The sequence below is a fragment of the Eptatretus burgeri genome, chromosome 6, assembly GCF_056783735.1.
Source record: "Eptatretus burgeri isolate ZD-2024b chromosome 6, Ebu_testis_v1, whole genome shotgun sequence".
In the NCBI taxonomy this organism is placed as follows: domain Eukaryota; kingdom Metazoa; phylum Chordata; class Myxini; order Myxiniformes; family Myxinidae; genus Eptatretus; species Eptatretus burgeri.
The window spans coordinates 91,601,708-91,620,823 of record NC_140966.1 but is presented as its reverse complement, the minus strand read 5'-3'; the positions used below and the strand labels follow the sequence as shown (position 1 = coordinate 91,620,823).

The following is a 19,116-nucleotide window of genomic DNA, read 5'->3' as shown; positions in this document are numbered from 1 at the left end:
TGGTTCCAACAGTTGGCCTGGTAGCAAGTGTGTTTGATGTGCTGTTTGAGTGCTGCCTGGGTTAGATGAATGTTCTCTGGAGTTCTAGACTTCTGTGTGAAGAGCTGTTTCGTGGCATGATTCTCTTCCATGCTCTCACTGGTTCGGTCATACATTAGCACCACAAATCGCTCTTGCAGTAATATTGATCCTTCACTGACCTCACTTGGCATGCAGAGGAGTTCATTGAAAGCATCATTCACCTCTGGGAAAGACTTCCAAGTTTCCCAGGCAGTCTTCTTTCCTCTGCCAGCGAATGCAGATACAGTGTCACACCCGGTGAAAGCGTGAAGGACTGCAAGAGTCAGACACTGTGTTGGCTTCATTGTGGCAACCATTTCATGAACAGCTATGTAACGAAAGCTTGACCCGACACCAAAGGCAACCCACAGCTCATTAGGAGCTGTCATGCTGAATGAAGCTACAGCCAGTACTACCACATCAGTATCAACGGTAGGTATAATCACCTTCTTTCACCCCTTTTGCACAGCATCTACAATATGCAGAAGTAGACGAGTGTCGGCCTCCTCCTGCGAACATGGGGAAAGGCAGGCCAAGTATGACTCAGCCAGAGAGCAAAGGACTCCACTTCCATCTGTTGCATACAGTTCCTTGCCCTCTGCTAGAGGAAGATTAACAACTATGCGTGACAGGAAAGCAAACAATTCGGTTTTGTTATCATCGCATCGAAGGAAGTCCTTCCAGTTCTTTGGCATCACAGTAGAAGGAGCCACTCTTTTCATTGTGCCCTTTCCCCTCTTCTGTCTTGTTGAGGCTTTGAGGCTGGTGGGTAGGTATACATCCCAGACAAGGTCGATGCAGCTGCTTTTTCAAGTTGAGCAGAGATGTACGGTGCAAACACTCTTTCTCCATACTCTTGAAATGTTCTTGATATTCCCGGATTTAGCATTTGAACCACAGCTGCACCATCAAGAATTGTTGCATCAGCCATAGGCACACTATTTTTTTCGAGCAGATCTGATTCCAGTCGGCGAAGTAGATCTGATTTAACCCCAAACCGAATTTTTCCCTCCAGTTGACAAAGCTAGCGATGCTGCCTGGTTTTCATGGTTTCCAAGATGTCACCGAAAGCCTGGATCTTAGTTTTGACCCAAGAAACCCATAATCCCAGTGGCTCCGACTCCTCATTCAGCACCTTCAGGGCCCCCAAAAGGATATCTAAAGTCTCCGCAAAGATGACTGCATCATCTGCAAAATCAAGGTCAGAGATCTTGACATTCCCAAACGATGCACCACAGCTTGATCTCTCCGACATCCTCGCTAAAATCCAGTCCATACCAATGCTATAAAGTGTGGGGGCCAGTACACACCCCTGACGAACTCCAGTAACAACTGGAACTAAGTCAGAGATGGTACCACCACACTTCACAGCACTCTCAGTACCAGAGTTCAGACATCAGATCGATCAGTTTTGCTTGCACCCTAGGAAGACCAAGAATCCTCAAGAGGACATCCCGATTCAATGAATCGAACGCTTTATTGAGATCAACACAGGCTGCAAGCAGCCCCTGCCGAAACTCTCGTCTGTGTTCGGTGAGGACACGAAGAGCAAGGATACGGTCAATCGTTGACCTCTTTGGTGTAAAGCCTGACTGCTCTGGACGCTGGTGCTCAAGCAGATGGTGGCGAACCCTATCAAGAATAATCCGAGCAAAGACCTTGCCCATCACTGAGAGCAGCGTCACCCCTCGGTAGTTGTTGCAGTCTTGGCAAATACCCTTCCCTTTCCAGAGAGGAACAACAAGGCCCCTCTTCCAATCAGTCGCGATGATGCCTGTGTTCCACGCAGAGCACAAAACTGCATGCAACGACATGAGTGCAGCATTTCCACCAGCCATGAGAAGTTCAGCATGGATGCCACAGATCCCTGGAGCTTTGCCCCGTTTCAACCGGTTCACCGCAGCCCGTGTTTCCACAAGCAAAGGTGGACCACAGTTGATTTGAGGGTCAGCAACAGGGATTGTAACACCCTTGACGTCCAACTCAGCAGGTGGAGGATCAGCCCGGTACAACCGCTCAAAGTAACCGGGCCAGCGGCCGTTCACTTCAGACTCCTCTGTCAAGAGCCTACCACTCTCTGCTCTAACTGCAGTGCTCTGAGGCATGGGCTTGGATGAACACAATGCGTGATTTCCCCTGTAAGCGGGACGAGAATCACCTGTCCACAGGTGATGCTCTTCCCCCTCACAGATTCCTCGCACATAGGCCTCCTTATCCACCCTCAGTGCACGTACAGTTTTACGCCTCAGCTCCCTGAACAGCTCAGCTCTGCCATTCAGCCTGGCCCTCAGACTCTGGTCAATGGTATCCAGTGTCCCTTGAGAGACAAAATTCTTCTTTGCCCTGCGGTGAGTTCCAAGACATCCACCGGCAATATCAAGGACGGTGGTCTTGAAGGCACTCCACAACTCTTCAGGAACCCCCAAAGCACCCAGACCCCCCAAATTGTCCACTCGGCCTGTTCGCAAACTCCTCAGCTACTCTCTCATCCCTGAGCTTGCCATCATTCAGCCTCGGCTGGGATGGTACCATTCTCCAGGATTTAAGGTGCAGCTTCAGAGTTGCTGCAACAAGCCTGTGGTCAGTATTGAGGAACTGAGCACTCCGGTAGATCCTGCAGTTCTGGATCATCCTCCAGCGAACATCACTGAGGACATGGTCAATCTCCTTTGCCGCACCATCAGCGTTGGAATAGCAAGTCCAGCGATGAGCTTGTGGGCGCTGAAACGATTAACCAGCCACCCTAAGTCCATGACTTCTTGCAAAGTCAAGGAACTTAGTGCTATTCTGGTTCATAGTTCCTGACCCATGGGGACCAACACACATATCATAACCATCCCTCTCAGTTCCAGTCGATGCACTGAAATCCCCCAAGACTAGAAGTGTATCTTGTCTACGGCACTGATCAACCACAGACTCGAGCGTGGCGTAGAATGCATCCTTCACGGTGAGATCACTCACCTCAGTCGGAGCATAAACAGAGACCAGGGAAATGACACCTAAGGAGTGATGAATCCTTAATCTCATAATACGCTCGTTGACCGGTGTTACCTCAATTATCATTGGGGTCAGCTTATTGGACACAGCTACAGCAACTCCTTGGGTATGGTAACCATCAGAGCGACCAGACCAATAGTAGGTGTAACCACCCACCATTATCTCGCCGCAATCCGGTCTCCGAACCTCAGAGAGAGCTGCAATCCCGATGTCCAAACGCTTGAGCTCAGATTATAACAGACAGGTGATCATCCTCTCTTAGGGATAGGACATTCCAGGCACCCACCTGAAGGGTGGCAAAGGAGATTGACCTCAGGTTAACCCAAGGAGACTGCTGTCTGGTGGACGACACCTCAGCACCACTCCGACACACTCTCCCACATTCTGACCCAGGGATGTTACCCCGTGGTTTCCCTCCTATCAAAGATTGGGGGTCCCGAAGGCTTTGCCCCAATCCCGTCATCCGGTGAGCTGCCCTAAGAAGGGAAGCTGCACAGTAGGTACTCCCACGGAGTGGGTTTTCAGATTTTTTTTGCGTTTTTGTGTTTTGCGGAATGAAGGGTTTTACGGTGGACGGAGTGCAAATCCTGCCACCAACCTCCTGATAAAAAGTAACCCAACTGCAGGAGGACGTCTGCAGACACAGTTGGGCACTAGATATGGATGGCCGTTGGCTCACAAGGAGCTCCTCTGCCCTTTGACAGGTTTTGTTTCTAATCCTGCTGTGTGTCCATATCCAAACACCATCCTCACCAGAAAACCTGGTGGGGGAGACGGTTCAGTCGCCGACAACCCGACCATGGAACAGGTTAGTACAGGTTTACATGGTACCTCTAGCAGGTCACAGATCTAACCTAACCTGACTGAAACTGTCACAAGTGCCTTAACCTGATTGCTTATTTTTTGATAATTTTTTACCTTGACCTTGACCTAAATTCATTTCCTTGAATTCTGACAATCTCAAAGGTATCACCAAATGAATGGGAATCCCAAATTTAGTTGGAAATGACACTGTAAATGTTTTTTCTGCACAGTCTGGTTCCAAAATCAAGGACGTTTGAACATTAGACCTGGGTGACTAGCGGCCATCTTTGATTTAACCTCTCACTGTCCCCTCAGAGGTCAAATCAGACTTCCCTCCACATCCGAAAATAAACATTATGGTATGACCTAACTATGTTAGAAATTTCATCCTTTTCTCATAAAATGCACAATTTGTTAAAATATGAGAGCTTATCTGCTTTACTATTCCCCAAATGCCCTGAAATACCATCTTGTTTACCCTGTGTACCCTGCCTCATCTCTCTCACTTCTGCAGATATTATATTGTCTTTGTTCCCCACTATTTTGTGATTCACTGTTCTGCCCCTCTTGTCTCCTGCTTTGTTATATGTTTCTGTGTATTAGCTCTTCCATGAGCCTCGTCTTGGTACATATATATATATATATATATATATATATATATATATATATATATATATATATATATATATATATATATATATATATAAACATATACATACATATACATATGTTTATACATTTTTTTTTTTATGTTGTGTTGCATGCATAAGCCCAGAGACAATGGAACTTCCTCGTGTTGGAATCACCATCATAGCTTCAGCAGATATTGAGGGAGATGGGGTTACAGTTTTACATTGTTTTGAGAGGTGAAGAACCACAAGGAGGAGGAAGAAGAGGAGGAGGAGGAGGAGGAAGAGGAGGATGAGGAAGGATAGGAGTTTATGAGCATATCCCTGTGTACACATTTGAACGTGCAGACATTTTTTCCCCACATCATCCCTCTATGTGGAGTACTACTGTACTCTACGAGAGGAATTACACATTTTCTCAGTCATGTCTGGAAAGCAAATGCAGCTGCAGATAATGTTCACATGACACGCTGAGAAAATAGACTTTGGGTAAGCTGTTGACTTGCAAGAGTGGGAAACTCACAATGTGAAGAAAAGGCTGTGAGTAGAAAATATTGTTTTCAGATAGTGTTTAAGATAAGCAAGTATAAAGAGGCTGCTCTTCCTTGGTAGTTTGTGGAGCAAGAGATGCTGTGACATGTCTTTCATCCTTCAATGTCTGCACACTTTTCATTCTGCATGATGCAGCCTCGGCATCACATCAGGCAATTACATTACTTTGGCCACTGACACCTCGTTTAAATTTTATTCTCCATTTTCCAAAAAATGTCAGCGTCATTCTTCAGAGACTAAGATTATAAAGTGAACGACACACACTACCCGAAAGAAAAGTAAAAAGCCTGTTGTCATTTGCAAGCTTCTCACTGGACTTGTTGAGTTAGGCACTGGGCTTAAGTAAGATTACGATGACAGAGGCTTAAGTTAAGGAATAGTTTGCTTGGGTCCATCATCACATAATTTTGGCTTTAGCTCAGGTATTTGATCGTCAAAAGAAAGACATTACTTTTTTGTTTTGGCAATGTATTGTAATCTGATGTCCATACATCCCTTCAGCTTATTATTCTGTTCAACATAAGTCATTCAGTTATCACATCCATGCAAGTGACTCTGTGATTGGATGTATGATGCCCACGTATTGGGGTTCATTTGTTTGTGCCTTTCAAACAGGCATGGCTTGGACTTCTGAGGTCCCAGTGGGCCATCTAAAAAAAAAGTAAATAAATAAATAACATCTCTACACCAACGTACCGATATGCTTCATCATCAAGCAGCGCCCTTTGTGCTCTGAGGTACCGCCGGATAGTGTCTTCCAACCTTGGTACAGGTAACCTGCAACACAACAGTATGTCAGGTCATATATTTCAGCAGAACACCACTTCAGGTTAATAAATACAAGTTTCTGTTTCCCTCTAATACACACCTCACTTGATAATTACAAACTCTGACAGAGATCAGGTCAACAATGGGCACCAAAGGTTTTTATCATGCATCCCTGTACAGACATGTCATAAATTGCAGGAAATGGAAATTTTTTAACCAAGTAAAATCTGTTTTCTTATCTGCTCCACCAAAAGAGACCTCAAAAAAGGCTTTATGTGTCAACAGTGGCCCCACCTTGGAAGCTTCTGGAGGTGTGACAATTCCTGGTTTCCCATTGACGTTTCCAACACATGGTAGCCAGGATCTTCAACTTTCAATGCAGTAGACAGGTATCTGTTCCAGAATGTATTGCAGTGGCAGGGAAAATGCTTGTGGATTGTTGCCTGTCGTACCAATGACCAGGCCCTGCATCCTCACAGAAAGAGATTTGTGTAAAGTACAGGCTGTGATCACCGGATGATTTGTGCTTTTCTATAATTTGACAAAAACTGCCACAATTGTATTTGCTTAAGGTATTTCACTTAAAATATTTGATTTTATGGTCAAATATGCAGCTGCCACTTCCAACTCATTAAAGCTCAGTTTTCTGAACCAGATTTGTCATGTTTTTCTGTTATATCTTCATCCCTGTGTTGTTGTTTGGATTTCTATCCAATTCTATGTGGTAAACAAGTAAAAGAGATGTAAAATGGCATAGCCCCCATTGTTATAGTTATTTTGCTGTGCAGAGTTGAAGGGTAAACAAACTAAAATGGCCACCAGTCTACCAGGCAGCCATCTTTGAACTGATCACAAAATAAAGTGATGTGCACATTTATGCCATTGTGTACTGTGCTTTTGCCAAGTTTGAACAAAATCGGAAAATGCATGTCTGAGAAATGGTTGGGGACACATTTAAGTAGCAACCTGACAACCAATCAGCCATCTTCGATCTGATCGCTAAAAAAACGATGTGCATATATATGTAAGCCATACTTCCTCATCTGTGCACCAAGTTTGAACAACATCGGTAAATGCATGTCTGATAAATGGTTGAGGACATGTTCAACATTGAGTTTTTTTTACAACTAAAATGGCCACCAGTCAGGCATCTTGGATATGATCGTGAAACAGTGATGTACATATGAAAGCTATCATGCCCTTTCTGTGTGCCAAGTTTGAACATGATCGGTAAATACATGTCTAAGAAATGGTTGAGGATGTGTTCAATAACGGGTTGTTGTTTTTAACAACGAAATATCCGCCAATCTCCCAGTTGGCCATCTTTGATCAGATCACAAAATAAAACGAATCTCACATGTGCACCATCATGGATTGTTTTTGTGCCAAGTTTGAACAAAATCGGAACATGCATATCTGAGAAATGGTTTGGGAAAACATTTAAGTCACAAAATGGTCGCCGATCGGCCATATTTTATTTCATCGTGAAACAAAACGACAAACTTATGTAGACCATAATTTGTTGTATTTGTGCCAAGTACGAATTAAATCGGTCCATACATGCCTGAGATATGGTTGCGGATGCACGCATGCACACACGCGTGCACAGACGGACACGAAACTCGAGACCAAATCCCTTAGCCCCGTTTTGGACGAAGTCCATTGGGGACTAATAATATGTTGTTGTGCTGTATTTATTAAATTTGTTTTTGTGTTGGCCATGGTCGACTCATCAGATAGACAATATGAAAAGCGTTTCCATTTTGTTGCCGTGTTCCTCATTTTGCTTCTTTCTTCCGAATTCTTGTTCTTTCTCCCTCCACAACATTTTTCAATTTCCCCTCTTCGCTTCAAAATTAATTAATTAATTCATAACTTTTACTTCTTGGACTCCATTCATTTATTTTTCTCCCTTTTCTCAATATCACCATACTGAATCTTCATTGACTATAAACACTTCCTCCTTTAAAAGCATTTCAAAACATTATAAAATGCTTCATCCCTTATTTCTCCAACTGGAGTACCCCATGTGTTATTCTTATTCACCATAATCTTTTCATCTTATTAATCTTCTTCACAAAGACTCTGACAGCGAAGGGCTTGGTCAATCAACCCTTCCCCCACAACTTCAGAACCACCTTTGTTCGTGCCTCAACAAAAATTATCCCCACCCATTGCATGAACTTTGTCTCCTTTTGTCTCATTCGGGAATTTGTAATCAGTAACCCTCCTCTTCATATCCACTCTTTCTACAACCCCACATCACCCGTACAACCTCCAAAGCTTCAAATCCTCCCTTTCTACATCCCTCCTTATCCCCACACTCTTAAAGCTTCTCCATTACCCCACCCCCTCAAAGGTTCGCCCCTCACCCCAACCATTCAAATATTCCCCTTCACCCTGCCAGCTCAAAGCCTCCCCTGCCCCCCAATCCTACACCCTCACAGCACTTCCTCCCCTGTCCCTAAATGTGTGGATTTCAAACATCCGGGGACTCTGTTCCAACCTGACATCTGTCAAACCAGGCCGCTGATGATAAACCGAACACCATCTGGTTAACCGAATCCTTCCTCCCACAGGAAGTCCCTGACTACTTAGTATATTTCCCTGGCTGTTGTATCTTCCAGTTTGATCAACCTGAACCTTACCCTGGTGGCAGAGATTCACTTTATATCAAAAACTCAATTTCTCACTGCTTTTGTACTGATCTTACACTCCCAGACCCCAGGAATACCTTTGGCTGCGACTTCCCCTCCGCTCCCACTTCTCGTTTATCTGTGTTTTGTACCATCCTCCGAACAGTGACAACTCCATCTACATCATTCTCTCTCTGTGTCTCTCTGCGTCTCTCTCTGTCTCTCTCTGTCTCTCTCTGTCTCTCTCTGTCTCTCTCTGTCTCTCTCTGTCTCTCTCTGTCTCTCTCTGTCTGTGTCTCTCTCTGTGTCTCTCTCTCTGTGTCTCTCTCTCTCTCTCTCTCTCTCTCTCTCTGTCTCTCTCTCTCTCTGTCTCTCTCTGTCTCTCTCTGTCTCTCTCTGTCTCTCTCTGTCTCTCTCTGTCTCTCTCTCTCTCTCACAACATGGACTAACTTTTAATCACTCATCCCAACGGTCTCTTTCTCATCTGTGGAAATTTAAATTGTCACCATGAAAGTTGGTTAGGAGTTGGTCCAGAACCTCTCTCACCAGCCATGGCATATAACCAAAGGATTTTTGTGACTCCATGGGACTGATTCAACCTGTGAACATTCTGACTTGAATCTCTCCAAATAACAAATCCTCCCTTCAGGAGTTGGTGATGACAAACTCCCAAAAAATATCTCCTGTTATTCATCTACTCCAATTGTTTCATCTCATATTCTAATCATTTACTTTGAAGAATCAACATCTCTCTGGCTATTCTCAAAGAGCTGTCTCAGCACGAGCAAGTCTGGCAGTTCACTCAGACAGATTGATAGGGACTGCAAGCAACCATCCCACAGCAGTACTGGTCTCCTATATCTGCTGCCCCTGATATTAACTCAGCCTTGGAATTTTTCCACAGAAACCAGCTCACCCTTATGCACAGATTCATCCCAACTCATCCTCAGTTATCCTACCCATCTCACTGCCCATGTTACACTGAATCTTGTGATGAGGCCAAACAAAAAAGGAGTTTGTTTCCGGTTTCCTACCGACCCATTGCTTTTATATGCGACCCTACGATATTTGTTGACAATTTGGACTCGGGCATGTTTGACTCGGGCGGCGCCATTTTGAATCCACGTGTAACATCAGTGAGAGTTTCAATATGGCAGCGCCCGAGTCAAACGTGCACGAGGACTGCTTTGTGGATCGGTCTTTACACGGTTAGTTTCATCTATTGTGGTGGTGATGGTGGTGATGGTGACAGTGGTGATTTTGTGGTGGGTGGTGTGGTGGCAGTGGTGTGGTAGTGTGCTGGTGCTGGTGGGAGTGCAATAGACTTGCAAAAATGCACCAGACTTGCTGTTAAACTTTTATATATATATATATATATATATATATATATATATATATATATATATATATATATATATATATATATATATATATATATATATATAGTGTTACGGTTGTGGAAATTCACAGAACACCATTCAGGCTTCCCAGAGATCAGTTATGTCGATAAGTGTGTGTTCAGATTAGATTTCCCCACCGATGTCGAAAGGGTTTTATTCGTGTAACCGGGCTGTGATCTTTAAGTCAGCCATTATTCTTTTGCTATCTTTATTTTGGAACAACCACATCTGAACAACCACAACCGCCTCTCAACAACCACGCCATCCCCACCACAGCGCCAACCAAGACACTCCTCAACATCGCCTCACCTTCATCTCTACGATGTACAGAAGTAATAGAACGGTTGTAGTTCTTTGTTTGCACGTGTCCTGTCCCTTACCCCCATTCATTGCATTTGTGTTTCAATACCTGCATGAGTGCATATGTGTCGTGTGTGAAATAAATGTCATTGTTTAAATCAGTGGATCCCAACCTTTTTTCTGTCATTTCCCCCTTCACCCAATTCAACCATCCAGATTTCCCCCTTCATGTGTATGAGAGAAAGAACAGTTAAAACACACTGAGACTATTTACTAATTTATTTTTCAAATGCACTAACACAGCTAACATTAAATTGTATTGAATAAGAACACAGCATTTTAGTGTGACTTCTGGCATTGTTTGCCGTTCACGAGTCCTTCAATGTCTGGGGGAGTTATGGAGAGCGCACAGCGAAGATCCGCCTCCACCTCCAACTTGTTGCGTGCCTTTGTTTTGAGGTGTACCAGTGCCAAAAATCCTGTCTCACACAGGTAGGTGGAAGAAAACTGGACCAATATCCGCAGAGCATTGGTCGCAAGAAGCGGGTAGGTTCCTCGGACTTGGGTCCAAAACTCTTCCAGTTCCATATTCTGGAAGGCATCCTTCGCTGTAGAGTCGTTTTTCAAGTCCAGGAACTCTTCCTGCCACGCTTCTGGCACATCATCAACGTTCCTCTGAAATGGGTCTCTGATAAGCTTGTTCTCGTTGCTCTCGTTTGTGATACCCGGGAAGTAATACTTGAATTCTTCCTCCAAGCCTTCGAGGTGTTGTTTGATATCCTCGGCTATTGGATCAGGCAGACCATCCTCCATATCCTCCAGACATTCGTTCAGAGCGAGGAATGAGGAAAAACTTCCACTCCCCGCTCTTTTCTTCCACAGTTCCAGTTTAGCCACGAAAGCTCTGATCTTGTCCGACTGAAAAAGAATGTTGGTCCCTTTGCCCTGCAGTTTCCTGTTGAGCTCGTTCAATGCACTGAAAATATTGGACAAGTAGGACAGTCGCACACGGAAAAACTCACCCTTCAACGCCTCCAGAAGCACAACATTCTCTTGGGCCCGAAGGAAGGCTACCACCTCATCAAACAATTCCAGGACTCGCTGCAACATGTTTCCCTTTGAGAGCCACCTCACCTGAGTATGAAACAGCAACGATTCGTGGTCGGCTTCCATGCCTTCACAGAGCCGACGGAACAGCCGAGTGTTCAGAGCGGAACCCTTGATAAAGTTGATGACTTTGATGACAGTCTCGAGATGCTGCTTGAAGTTCTTGGGGAGAGTTCTCGAAGCAAGCGCCTCTTTGTGGATCAGACAGTGTGTTGATTCCACTGCCGGATTCTTTTGTTTGACGAGCGTGACGAACCCCGATCGAGAGCCGAGCATGGCTGGGGCACCATCCGTGCACACCCCAACCAGAGACTCCCAGCTGATGTTGCTGTCTTCGAAAAAGTCATTGATAAGGTCCATCACATCCTGAGCTTTGGTCGTGGTCTGGAGAGGTTTGCAGAAGAGGAATTCTTCTGCAATTCCTTTTTCGGTGGTATAACGAACAAAGACCAACAGCTGGGACAGATTCGCAACATCTGTCGATTCGTCGAGTTGAATCGAAAAAAACTGTGACCCTCGAACCTTCTGAACAACTTGGTTCTTGATGCTCTCAGCCATATCATTGATCTGTGACCGAATGGTGTTGTTTGAAAGGGAAATCTGGGTCATCTTGTTGTGGGCAGCCCCACCAAGGACCAACTTCACGCACTGCAGCATACAGGGCTTCACCAATGTTTCACCAATTGTGTGTGGTTTCTTCTCCCTCGCAATCTTGTACGAGACTTCGTATGACGCTTTCACAATAGCGTCCGTTTGCTGACGAAACGTTCCAGTTGAGTCCAGTCTCATCTTCTTCAGATAATTTTGTTTCAGCTTGAAGTATTCACAATCCTTGTTCTGTAGTTCGGGAAGGCATCCTTGAAGGTGTTGCTTCATCTGGAATGGCTTCATGCTACCATTCCCCAAGGTCTTTGTTCAGATGACACATTGTGGCAGATGTTCCCCGTTATTCACAACGAACGTAAAACCGAAGTCTAGATATGCTTCTGAATAAATCCGTTTTTTCGACATGATCACTTGCGGACCTGAAAAGAACAAGAGAGATCATATTAAGACATGTAATAGAAAAGAACAAACTAAAAAAGAAGAAAGAAAATAAAACATAGGAATGAAAGCAGGTAAAGTTCAGGAAACGGGTACTCCTGAGAAGAGAAGAACAGAAGGCTATTACTGGAAATTATTTTCTAATTATTTTCTGATAATTTCCAGAATTTTAATTCCAGACTAGAATTTCCCCCTGAAACCAGCAAATTTCCCCCCTGGGGGAAATTTCCCCCCCCCCACCCGGTTGGGAACCCGTGGTTTAAATGTTCACGTGTTCGTTGCATCCATTCCTGTCATTGAGTTGCCGTATTGCGTTCGGGATACTAGCTGGGTTTTTAAGTAGCCGATAAATTAATTGGATCCGGCAGGGCTTGGCGATATACACCGCTCGGCAAATCGCAAACGGAGTGAGGTGCTTAAGTGGCTTGTTTCCAAGCAGGTCCCGTTGAAGTGTACAACCCTGGCATTTCTGTCTGCGCGCATACTTCGGTAAATCGATAATTCGGCCTTCGGACCCTGTCGCGCGCGGACAGAATAGTTGGCTGATTTACGGTGTGATTAAAAACACACCCGTAGCTGGATTTCGGCATTGATCCGAAAGCTGCGACGAGGTTTGCCACATCCCGTGGGCACGCGGTTGCGATTAGTTAAAAGCAGTCGCTCGCACGCCGGAGTGGTGAGAAACCATAACAATATATATATATATATATATATATATATATATATATATATATATATATATATATATATATATATATATATATATATATATATATATATATATTAATAAACAATGCATATTTTCAGCATGCATGCACTGTTAAATATGTAGAGAAATTTAAGACAGCATAAAGTGCATTTTAGCAAGTCGAGTGCACCACCACCACACTACCACCACCACCACTACCACTCAGGAAAATAAACATTTTTAATCGAGTTATATGAATCTATTCATGGTCTGTAGGGAGAGTAGGGAGCAGGCTGAGGCGAGCCTCGAGAGGTGGAGGTACGTACTGGAGAGAAGGGGAATGATAGTCAGTCAGAGTAAGACGGAGTACATGTGCGTAAATGAGAGAGAGGGTGGTGGTATGGTGCGGTTGCAAGGAGTTGAGGTGGGGAAGGTGGATGGGTTGAAATACTTGGGATAAACTGTCCAAAGTAACGGAGAGTGTGGGAGAGAAGTGAAAAAGAGAGTGCAGGCAGGATGGAGTGGTTGGAGAATAGTTGCAGGAGTGATTTGCGACAGAAGGGTTGCTGCAAGAGTGAAGGGGAAAGTATATAAGACGGTAGTGAGACCAGCTATGTTGTATGGTTTGGAGGCGGTGGCACTAACAAAAAGACAGGAAGCGGAGCTGGAGGTGGCAGAGTTAAAGATGCTGCGATTCTCGTTGGGAGTGATGAGGATGGACAGGATAAGGAATGAGTATATTAGAGGGACAGCACAGGTCGGACGGTTTGGAGACAAAGCGAGAGAGGCGAGATTGAGATGGTTTGGACATGTGCACAGGAGGGAAGCAGAGTATATCGGGAGAAGGATGTTGAAGATGGAGCCGCCAGGCAGGAGGAGAAGAGGAAGGCCAAAGAAGAGGTTCATGGATACGGTGAGGGCGGACATGCGGGTGGTTGGAGTGTCAATGGAAGATGTGGAGGATTGAGCGAAATGGAGACAGTTGATCCGCTGTGGCGACCCCTTACAGGAGCTAGCCGAAAGAAGAAGAAGATATGAATGTATTCATGGCAAAAAAAATTGTCAAAAAAAAATAAAATCCCTACCTACCTTCACAATTTTTTTTGGCCATGCAATAGGAAACAAATGTTTCTTGTTTTTTTTGGCCTGAGATAGTGGTTCTGAAACAACTTGCCTTCTCTTCATGGAAAGCAAATCCTACCGAAGCCAATCTCAGCATATTCCAGAAAGCCCACAACAAGTGTGTGTCCACTCTCAAGAGAGCCAGAAAACAACATATGGCCAACCTCAAGAATGAACTTTCAAAATTGTCTCCTTGTTCTAAAACATGATGGAGCCTTGTTCGGTCGATCTCTGGTGTATGCTCGACTTCCATCCCTTCCCTCTCTTCAAATGACAACACAGCCGACTCTGCTCGTCAGAAGGCCAAATTCCTCAATTCTGTATTTGTTTCCAAATATTGCATCCCCAATACCTGGCTCTCTGTACCCACCCTATGCAGTTACACCTAACTGCTCCTGAACTCTGTCTTTCACATCTGATAAGGTGGTGAAGTTTCTGGAAAACTTTCTTCCTGCCTGTGAAACAAACTTCCACATTCTCTTCAATGTCATTCTTCCCTCCAAGCCTTCAAGACAGCTTTTCACCACCATCTCAGAATATCGCCGACCCAAGACAATAATTTTCTCCCGCTGTTAACCCTCCAATACCCCCTCCAAGTCCACCTCATTCCATATTTCCATTTTTGCCTTCCTGAGAGTTTGCTCCTGTATCAATCTTGTGCCACCCCCCCCCCCCCCCACCATCAACCTCTCATTTCTCCGCATACCCATTATTTGTTGAAATCTCCCTCTATTTTGTCATTCAATTTTGTGGTTGGCCTTTCAACCCCCCCACCCCTCTCTCTACTGTTCCTTTTGTACCGTTGCATCCTGATCCGTTCGGTGTTCTCACTCTTCCACGAGCCTCGACTCCGCATGCAAATAAAGTGTGAAGCTGGTGAAAGATAGAGGGCAAACACCATTCCTTGTATTCTATAGTATTATATAATCAAGCAACTTTTTATAGCTATTTTACAATGAGTATCCTTACAATCTTCATAATTGCATAATCTTCGTGTTATTGTTTTATGATGAAGTTAATTATGAAGGAGAACTTTGGAATATTTTCAATGAATAGTATTACATTTTGGGTGAATGCATTTAAAGTGGATTCCTGAGTAAAATTGAAATTATAACCTGCATGTTGCATTAGATTAAAAAATTAGTTTAACAACAGGAAGCTTTCGTTACTTTCTCCATTTCATGTTTTATATTGTAAGAGACCATGATAAACAACGACAAACATAGTCACTGCATTGTTTGTGCAGGTGTGTACTGATATAGCATGTCTTGTACTGTATTCTGTGTGTTTCGATTTTTCTGAGTTTTATAAATGCAAACATTGATTTATTTTACATCGAGCCTTATCTATATATTAAAGTCTCGGCAGTTTTATGTCCGTCTGTCTGTCACGCTATATCATGATGTCTGGACGTCATGAGGATGTACAACAGCTGACTCCAACATATCAGTTCATATCCAACAACATATCCAACATAGCAGTTCAGGCCTAACATATCGTCGAACCTGTCATGCTCATAATTTCCATGCCCAACATTTGCATTTTCCTTTTAGTGTGAAACACAAACAAAGCGATTGTTAAAATGATCATCAAATATTGAAATATTACGTCACAAGCCTTCCAACGACACAGTACGTATAGGCCTTCGGCTACATTCCTTCAGCCTCACCTTCAGGCTGCTTCAGGTTATTGTTTTTTCCTGGAGCGATTGATGCAGCCTTCTTGCCTGGGTTTCCCCCCTCCCCCCCCTCCCTTGGGAGAGATTAAGGCTGTTACTTTGGGAGTAACAAATTAGCCTTTCTTCATGCAATAATATCGTGTTTGTACTAATAATAAGGAAACGTTAATATTATGCAGTAGTAACTATAATCATAACACTACAATCCCTTTGTCGTGACTGCAAGGTTACTGGATTAAAGCAGTGTATTATTCATGACTCGATGAGAAGCGGTGTGTACCGATCATCAAATTATTCCAGCAGTCCAACGAGGGAGGCAACTAAACATCAACACCTACATGACAAACTCTCCATTGTGACAACATTGCACAACGCTAACTTAACAACAAATCCGTATGTGTATGTTCAATCGACTTGTCGAAGGAAGCCAAAAACGACTCGAGCATTATGCTGATTGGTTGTTGCAACTGGGTGAGGGGTGCCTTCCTTCTGTGGAGGGCAACCTTTACAATTATGTTAATTGCATTACCGCCTGCTCTTTGTGTGAACTTGGAAGATGATGTCGTCAACCATGTGTATGCCATAATTAAATAACAGTCCAATCATACAAAATTTGGAGTTGTTGGTGTCACGTGTGATTTTAAACACAACGGATAACATGGTTGATCCATTGAACTGTATGTAAGAATGGAAAGAATATGAGCAGTGCAAGTTTGGCACTACCAAGCGCTATATTTGGAGGTCCAATCATAGCAGAAATATTTTGACTTGCATGATAAATTTGAGGGAGATCTTGAATATTGAATGTTAATTTTGAGTTGAAAGTCAAAGTCGATGTGAATACTTTCTCACATTAACACAATGCAATGAGGGCTCTGGTGAATCATCATTGGGCCGAGCAACAAGGCGGCATCTGCGCAGACCAGGGGCTGTGCGGTGGTGACACAATGGTGACTCCAACGTGAATAGCCATAATCCTTCCAGTCTTTGATACAGTTCAATGGGTTGATCTTCCACACAGTAAGATCAATGACCACCTGCCTGGTGACACTTTCGTCGTCAAAAGTGTCGATTCTTTGGCCATTCAAAACCTAACTGCCCTTCATCCACCTGAGTTTCTTAACTTTGGGATCCTGGGGTCCTGAGTTCAAATCACGCTTGACCATTGAATTAATACCAAGTGGGGTTGACTCAGCATGTCATCCTTCCGAGGTCGGCAAAATGAGTACCAGCTTGCTGGGATGATTGAGCCATTCTAGTATCCTGCGTCGGAGTGGCGACCCATCCAGGATTGTGCCTGATAGTGCAGGAGACTACTTTGGCAGCACTGGCTCTCTGCAGAGTGTCGAGAGTATGGTCCCAATGGATGGCAGGATGGATCAATCTTTCAGGTGTGCCACTACACAACGCTAATTCGCAACGTTTTTTTTTAGTGAGATGTTTAAAACAACGCTGTTTTCCTCATTGTCACTTTCCTTTTGCAAATTTTCATTTATTTTCACTTAAATGTCTGATCTCTGGGAATAAAACACAAATTCACAACATTAGTTTTGGAAATAAGTGTTGTCTGCATGTGCTGATCCACAAACCAGATCCACAAACTATTAGAGAAAGGGGGTGGACTTAGAATTTATAACTGCAAGGAAGCATCATTGAATCAATGAATACGAGTTCCCTTACAAGGACCTTTAACACAGGAGGAGGCTATTAGGCCAATCAAAACCTGCGCTGGTGTTGCCAACTGATGGTGGTTTGCCCATTCTCTATCGTTTTTTTTTCTCTCTTTGTCCATGCTCTATCATCACACGTAGCATTTTGAAAGACCTTGGTATAACTCGTACAGGGTCTGGTTCGAACCTCCAAACTCCGAGACAAAGAGAGTGGGCACTCGAACCATTATGAAACCGAGTCTGCTTTCAACCCAAACTGAAGAGATGGTTTATCAGATCATCAGAAAAAACGCAAATCTCATGTGGTAAATGTTATGCTGTCAGTTGTTTAAGTAAACCACTGAAATAAGTCGAGTATACAGCAGGGTTTGTGTTGATGACAACTAGTCCTGTATATTGTAGAAACAGTAATGTCGATACAATGGGTTCAAAGTAATTATCAATAAACTTACATCATTTTCTTGAAAATCCCGAAGTAAAAAGAATTTCTTGACATTTCACTTTTGAATCAGCTGAAGGAAATTCCTTCTTGCGAATCTTGCTTTCCAAACGTACGATTCAGAAGAAAATCTGGAATCACAATATACAGTTACAATTCACATTATACAGTTATAAATCTCATTCCCAGTCTGTGGAAAACAGAAACAACTAGAAGGGCAGTTTATAGCGTGCATACCTCCGCCATGTAATGCCTGATCCACGATAACATATCTGGCTCAATACATTTTGAAATATCATGAGACATATCCTTTTTAGCCCCATCTCTCAACGGTGAAGAATTACTTCTGTCCAGCAAGTTTCATTTAAATCCGTACACAACCTTTTGAGATATCGTGCTTCATAGGAGTTTAGCCCACTCTCTCAATGGTGAAGAATCACTCAGAAATTATCGGATATTGATCAAGATATTCACCAAAATTGAATCATTTCTTCCCTGTGACACAACCAACATGTCTAGCAAATTTCATCAAAATCTGGAAACAACTTTGTGAGATATCGTGCTATAGATTAGTCAAGCGCAATCTCTCAATGGTCAAGAATCACTGAAAAAATTATCGAATCCAGAATCGGATCTTCACCAAAATTGAATCAGTTCGTCCTTGTCAAACACCCAACCTGCCCACTAAATGTCATCCGGATCTGTCCAAAACTTTTTGAGATATCCTGCACAAAGACAGACAAACAAACAGTCAAACAGACAAAAAAACAGACAGAGGGGTGAAAACATAACCTTTCCACCTTCAGCAGCAGAGGTAAAAATGAATCACATGTAACTGGAAATTTTGTCCAAAAGAAATGCAGTCTCACATATTATATACCCAACATCCAATTTCACTGATGTACACCGAGCAGCCTTTTCCCAATCTGAATCACAACAATGTTGAACTTTGTATCCTTGACATTTCCACATTTCTGTGAATGGTTTATAGTATAACAACACTGGAGGATTGGTAAGTCAGTGAACTTTGGAAAATAAGTAGTTATTGTCTTCATCACTTCTCCATTTGCTGACATTCGGATGGACATTTTATTTCATTTGAAAATCCATGAATGCATGGGCAAATTCATCTCATTAATTATTGTTCTGACAGTAGCTAATTGCTTGAATTCTCTCTTCCAGCTGTTGTGGCAATTTATTACCTTGCTCTCGTGAAGCGAAA

At 43.4% G+C, this 19,116-nt stretch overlaps 1 protein-coding gene across 6 annotated transcripts in view; it reads right to left on the bottom strand.

Annotated features, from left to right (window-relative positions):
- Positions 1-19,116, bottom strand: part of LOC147025324 (protein FAM200C-like) — a 102,063-nt gene that overhangs the window by 53,262 nt on the left and 29,685 nt on the right. For 4 of the 6 annotated variants that reach the window (XM_085886208.1, XM_085886206.1, XM_085886203.1 and 1 more), the window contains exons 2-4: positions 17,908-18,025; positions 6,105-6,275; positions 5,739-5,819 (exon numbers count right to left, since the gene is read on the bottom strand). In XM_085886208.1, coding sequence (XP_085742334.1) covers positions 5,739-5,819; positions 6,105-6,275; positions 17,908-17,951 — 296 coding nt within the window. In that variant the 5' untranslated portion in view covers positions 17,952-18,025. Of the gene's footprint in view, positions 1-5,738; positions 5,820-6,104; positions 6,276-9,945; positions 12,279-17,907; positions 18,026-18,694; positions 18,741-19,116 lie in introns of those variants that run through there. The other 2 variants (XM_085886204.1, XM_085886209.1) reach the window with 2 other exon arrangements.